The sequence below is a fragment of the Fonticula alba genome (assembly GCF_000388065.1).
Source record: "Fonticula alba strain ATCC 38817 unplaced genomic scaffold supercont2.2, whole genome shotgun sequence".
NCBI classification, from domain to species: Eukaryota; order Rotosphaerida; family Fonticulaceae; genus Fonticula; species Fonticula alba.
Genome location: NW_009242972.1, coordinates 291025 through 296726, shown reverse-complemented (window position 1 = coordinate 296726; position 5702 = coordinate 291025). Strand labels below are relative to the sequence as shown.

General features: G+C 63.4%; 2 protein-coding genes across 2 annotated transcripts; one reads left to right on the top strand and one right to left on the bottom strand.

Annotated features, from left to right (window-relative positions):
- Nucleotides 1-455: 455 nt before the first annotated feature.
- Nucleotides 456-1594, bottom strand: H696_01083 (hypothetical protein). The gene is made up of 4 exons (XM_009494970.1): nucleotides 1410-1594; nucleotides 1151-1288; nucleotides 855-1037; nucleotides 456-698 (listed from the first exon to the last, which is right to left on the bottom strand). The coding sequence occupies exons 1-4, from the start codon at nucleotides 1470-1472 to the stop codon at nucleotides 633-635; spliced, it is 450 nt and encodes a 149-aa protein (XP_009493245.1). The 5' UTR covers nucleotides 1473-1594; the 3' UTR covers nucleotides 456-632.
- Nucleotides 1595-3894: 2300 nt separating this feature from the next.
- Nucleotides 3895-5598, top strand: H696_01082 (thioredoxin reductase (NADPH)). Its single transcript, XM_009494969.1, has 5 exons — nucleotides 3895-4118; nucleotides 4246-4369; nucleotides 4504-4873; nucleotides 5013-5278; nucleotides 5421-5598. Exons 1-5 carry the CDS (start codon nucleotides 3926-3928, stop codon nucleotides 5500-5502), a joined length of 1035 nt encoding a protein of 344 aa, XP_009493244.1. The 5' UTR covers nucleotides 3895-3925; the 3' UTR covers nucleotides 5503-5598.
- Nucleotides 5599-5702: the final 104 nt, after the last annotated feature.

Genomic DNA, 5702 nt, shown 5'->3' with positions numbered 1-5702 from the left:
GGGGGGGGGGCATGCCCAAAAAGTAGAAAAATCCCGTCCCGCACTGCCTAGCCCCCAGCACAGCTCTCCGAAAAAGCAGCCTGTCCCGAGAGAGAGAAAGAGAGAACTGATGGGTTATGTCTCCCAGTCGGGGAGGGAACAACGAGGCATGACAGACTGAGTGAAGGAGAATCATATGGTCATCGGGCGTGACCTCGTGGCGATATTCTGATATACCAGCATATTCGGAGATCTGATGGCCAGTGCTCTGAGTACACTTCCCTCTCCTCTGACCAAGCAATTTCCAGCGCACACACACGCACACACACGTACACACATGCACACACGCGCACACACACACACACACACCCTTGAACGCTCGCGTCGTCCAATCCGGCACACGGCGCCCGCGGATATATTCTCCAGGGCACACACACACACACAGACTAAATCTTTGCCAAGCACGGAGATCCAAACAAAGAACAAGGTTGTGTATTTCTTTTTCTGTGCGTGTTAAAGCGAAGATTAACAGCCCGGAAAGCCCCCCGCTGGAAGGCGAGGAGAAGCGCGCATCGGGAACTGGGCGACGCTGCGCGGACATGTGAAGTTGGATGTGTGTGGGATGGACAATTTGAAGCATGGATGCAGGCTGCTCAGAAGTTCCGGCGGCCCTTGCGCCAGGTAGCCATGTAGACACCGACAGAGAGGGCGAGAAGGCCCTGCATATGGTGGGAGCGGGGGGGGGGGGGAGGGGGGAGTTGAGGAGGCATGGTAAGTGTCAGGGACAATGCCATGAGGGGCAGGTGGCGTGCAGGAGGGGGGGAAGGGATGTGCCCGGAATTACGCGTGAGGGTGAGAGGCAAGGAATGACGCACGGTCAGGACACAGGCGGTCGAATACATGGCCTTGATGCAGACCTCGTCATCGGTCAGATCAAACATCAGCATCAGCGGGATGTGGTAGTAGGTTTCCTCGGCAATGCTCAGCTCAATATGACCAAGGGACTCGAGGATAAGCAGGAGCGAGAGGATGAAGAGACCGGTATTCATCAGGAGGTGCTGAGGGGGCAGCAGGGAAGGAGGGTGTGTGGGTGGGGGGGGGGGGGATGTCAGGCCCGGCCGGGGGCAGAGGGCAGATTGCAAGGGGAGCAGGAGGGAGAAGGGAAGCGCACCACCACAATGAGCTTGAGATTGAGGCGCGTCACGAAGATGAAGATGATGATGACAAGAGCGGCGAACACACTGGCAAGAGCAGTCAGGGTGTTGAGCTTCTCCATACCGGCAGCGACGGCGATCATGATGAGATAGATCTGGGGAGGGGGGGGGAAGGAGAAGAGCAAAAGGGGCGGAGAGACGATCACAAGGGGCCAGAGGCAGTTAGCAAGGAGCCGCTCACCGGGAGACAGGGGCAGACAAGCAGGGAGGACGCACGATCTCCAGGACCGACAAGAGGAGGATGGTCATCCTGGAGGAGGCGAAGAGCGGGCTGGCCATGGTGGCAAAGGGTGTGTATCGGGCAGCGCTATGTGCGGCGGCAGGGGCAAGCGAGCAGGGCGGAAAACGAGGGACGGAGCACTGGCGCGCTGGTGAATGAAAGGGTGTCCAGGACACTGCGGTGGCTGTGGGCGGCGGGGTCCCCTTTGAGGGGCTGCGTCGAGGGAGCCGCTGGAAGGTCGCGTGCGACACGTCTTGCGGACCACCCTCGCAGGTCTGGGACTTGCATCAATGTCGAGATGGACGCACTGGCACCGGCGCCAGCATAGGCAGAGAGAGAGAGAGAGAGAGAGAGACACACACACACACGCACACAAGCCCCCCTGCGCTAGGGTGCGCAACAGTGATGGATGGCCCACCCTCCCGGACGAACAGGCCCCTTGCACTCTCACGCATGTCAATCTCTTGCAAGTGGGAGATCTTCGGCTGGCGCCGCGCGCCCGGATCACCACGCTGGGCGCATTCCGCTGCACCCCGGGGGGGTGGGCAAGGGCAACACGGGGAGACGCGGGGATCAGGGGAAATACGATGGGGAAATCCAGCAGGGCCGAAAGCCCCTCTCATGGGTTTCTCCCCTGCCCTCCGCTCGCTGCTCCTTAATCTTGGGCCTTCCACGCCCCCTCATACCACTCTGGATGGGGCACGGGAATGCACGCAGATGTTGACCAGCCGGGAGGCCCGAATTCCGCCGGCCCCCGAAGTCAAAATGCCGGACGCGTCTGCGGATCGCGGTGTCGCATCTCACGGCGCACATGCCAGTTGACTGGGCGTCTCTCTGTCCGCGTGCCGGAGGGGGGGAGGCGGGGGGCGGGGGACAGTTCAGGGGCGAGGAGGAGAGGCTTATGCGTGAGAAGAATCCGCCTCCCTCTGAAGTGGCCGCTCCGCAGCCGGGCTGTGCCCACGGGGGCTGGCCGGCGACTTGGGCGGGAAGTGGAAGAATCCCCTCGGCCAATCCCCCCCGAAGGGTGCTGCTTGCCCTTGCAAGGTGCCGGAGGAGTCTCGCCGGAATGGAACTGGCTCTTCACGCACACGGGAAGGGGTCTCCTCGGGCGGGGCAAGACACGCCGGTCCAGGGGGGGGGGGCGAAAAAGAATCCCCCCCACGGCCGGGGTAGCAGCCTGTGGCATCTTCCAGTTCATACCTCCGGATGAGCCCTCGCCAGGGGCGGCGAGAAGGGAGGAAGGCGGGCCGCTGGCCGGCCGGCCGGCCGGCCTGCCAGCAGGTGCTTTTACCACGGGAGTCTTGAGGATGCGAGCCGACCAGGACGGGGCACAGGAAGTTGGCACTGCGCTCCTTCTGTTACTGGGGCGGGCGCCCCACTGGCCAGGCTGAGGGACACCTGGGGAACCCTCCCGGGGAATGCGCATGGTGGGGCGAGCCCAGCCTGGCTGGGGCGCTGCAAGGCAACATCGCCGGATCAAGAACATCCATGGATCACATCACGCGCCCTTTCCTAAACTGATGAGTTAATCGAACGCCATCCGTCGATGCCCACTGGCGTCTACCCTACATGCCCTCCCCCCCTGCGCAAGGGTTGACTCTTTCCCTCGGGTGAAGGCTTCCTTCTCCGCCACCGAGAGGCTCCTCCCCGGGGTCTGGCCATCTTCCTGGCTCTGACCCTTCTTTTTTTTTTTTTTTTTTTTTCATCTCTCTCACTCTCCGGCCGGGGGACCGACCATGGAGGCCCAGCCAACCAAGCAACGTGCAGGGAACCGGGGTAGAGAGGCCCAGGTTTCGTCGGGGTGACGGAAACACAGGGCGGCGCCACTCCCGACAAACATCCAGAACAAGGTGGAGGTCCCGGCCCAGTGACCCAGATCCACTGGCAGCTCCCAGGTCTCCCCCGCCGGAGGGCCGGGCCCGCAGGGGATCACCAGCCCAATGTGCGGTCATCTGACGGCCAGAGTCCCGATCGCTCGAACGCCAGCGCACGGCCGTCCTCCGCCGGCCGCACGCCCGCAGGGGGAGAGAGGCACACCCGGGTGTGGGACGGGGCAACGCCCGGGGGGAGCCACAGGTGAGAGGGGGCACACTGAGAAGCCCCTCCTCTGCCGTGGGGAATCCCCCTTTCCTCCGGACCCCGGCAGGTCCTCACGTTGGCGTGGGCGGCTTACGTTAGTCCGGCATCCGGAGGCCTCCCTTCCGGGAGATCCCCCCGCGCCAAGGAGGGAGATGATGTCCAGATCGTCCGCCGGCCATTTCAGGCCCCAGCCTACCGTCCCACATCGACTTGCATGACCACTCACTCCGTCCATCCCGACTGCACCTCTCGCCCTTTTCTTTCTTCCCTCCGTTCCCCCCCAGGCACACCCGGGTGTGGGACGGGGCAACGCCCGGGGGGAGCCACAGGTGAGAGGGGGCACACTGAGAAGCCCCTCCTCTGCCGTGGGGAATCCCCCTTTCCTCCGTCCCCCCCGCCCCCCCCCCCCCCCTCACGCATCTGCTCAAACACAATGCTCTCTGCTCTTTCGATTGCCAGCCGCTCGGTGCGCCCGTCTCTTGGCCGGGCCTTCTACTCTGCCCAGGCGTCCAAGGTGGCCATCATCGGCAGTGGCCCCAGCGCCCATACGGCGGCCATCTACACCGCGCGCGCCAACCTGGAGCCGGTCATGTACGAGGGCTTCATGGCGGGCGGTGTTTCGGCCGGTACGCATTTGGTGGCCAGGCTTGCCGTCTGTCCCGCTGTCATGCCTCTTTAACCTCTTGGAGCCCTGTCGCTTGCTCTCTCTCTCTCTCTCTCTCCCTGCTCACTCACCCACTCGCCCACGTTCAGGCGGCCAGCTCACCACCACCACCGATGTGGAGAACTTCCCCGGCTTCCCCCAGGGGGTCAATGGCTTTGAGCTGATGCACATGATGCGCCAGCAGTCCGAGCGTTTCGGCACCAAGATCGTGACGTGCGATTTGACACACACACACACACACACACACACACACCCTTTGACCTCCCTTCTCTGAGCCCTTTCCATTCTTGTGTCTCACCCTTCGCTTGTGCTTGCCCCCCTGGCATTGGCCAATGCCGGCAAGGCAGTGAGACTGTCAGCCGCGTGGACCTGAGCAAGCGGCCCTTCGCCCTGTTTACCGAGGGGGCCGATGGCCCGGACGCCGAGCCGGCTCTGCTGGCCGACACGCTGATCATCGCCACCGGGGCCACGGCCCGGCGGATGAACCTCCCCGGCGAGGAGGAGTACTGGCAGAAGGGCATCTCCGCGTGCGCGGTTTGTGATGGCGCCCTGCCGATGTTCCGCAAGAAGGTCCTGGCCGTGGTGGGCGGCGGTGACTCCGCCTGCGAGGAGGCCAACTTCCTGTCCAAGTATGCGGAGAAGGTGTATATGCTGGTTCGCCGTGACAAGATGCGCGCATCGGCCGTCATGCAGGAGCGCGTTCTGCGCAATCCCAAGGTGCGCTCCGTTCGAGCGTGTGATGCCTTGCTCCCCTTTGGCGGCCTTTCGCCCTGCCCTCCCTTCCTCGGGCCTCTGACCCCCGGAGAACATGCGCCGCCCGTGCATGCCATCCATGCACCTGCACATGCGACCACAGGTCGAGGTTGTCTGGAACACCAAGCCCGTGTCGGCCCATGGTGACGACAAGCGGTTGACCCACGTCATGGTCGACACCCAGGGCGAGGTTCGCCAGCTGGACGTGGCCGGCCTCTTCTACGCCATCGGCCACGACCCGAACACCAAGTTCCTCGGTGGTCAGATTAACCTGGACCAGGATGGCTACGTGACTCTCGCCGAGCCTGGCGTCAGCACCGCCACCAACGTCGAGGGGGTCTTTGCCTGTGGCGATGTTGTTGACAAGCGGTGCGTATTTCGCCTCAACGCCCGCCTTCCACCGTGGCTTTTTTTTTTTTCATATGCATGCTAACAACACGGTGCACACACGGCACTCGCACCGTTGGGGGGCTTCCACGCATTGCCTTTGACCTCCATTTCGTCCTCGCAGCTACCGCCAGGCGATTACGGCCGCCGGCACCGGCTGCATGGCCGCCCTGGACGCCGAGCACCTCATCTCCTCCTCCACCTGAGTCGAAAAAAATGAACCCCCACGTACTCGGGCCATCCGTGGGCACCAATAGACACTATTTCTCCGTTGGCAATTCGGCCTTCGACCGTTTGACACACCATGCGTCCGGGTCCCGCTCTCGCGTTGCGGCAGCCGGTGCTAGACCACGCCGGCGTTTCTTGCGCACCCCCGTGCGAGGGCGGGGCGGGGCGGGGTGGGTGG

Bases quoted from the DNA above. Each gene is read 5' to 3' on its own strand.
- H696_01083 (XM_009494970.1), bottom strand. From the start codon at position 1,472: ATGGCCAGCCCGCTCTTCGCCTCCTCCAGGATGACCATCCTCCTCTTG. The intron at 1,289-1,409 runs GTGCGTCCTCCC...CCCCCTCCCCAG, and splicing joins TCTTGTCGGTCCTGGAGATC to ATCTATCTCATCATGATCGC. The intron at 1,038-1,150 runs GTGCGCTTCCCT...CTGCCCCCTCAG, and splicing joins ATCTCAAGCTCATTGTGGTG to CACCTCCTGATGAATACCGG.
- H696_01082 (XM_009494969.1), top strand. From the start codon at position 3,926: ATGCTCTCTGCTCTTTCGATTGCCAGCCGCTCGGTGCGCCCGTCTCTT. The intron at 4,119-4,245 runs GTACGCATTTGG...GCCCACGTTCAG, and splicing joins GGCGGGCGGTGTTTCGGCCG to GCGGCCAGCTCACCACCACC. The intron at 4,874-5,012 runs GTGCGCTCCGTT...ATGCGACCACAG, and splicing joins GCGTTCTGCGCAATCCCAAG to GTCGAGGTTGTCTGGAACAC.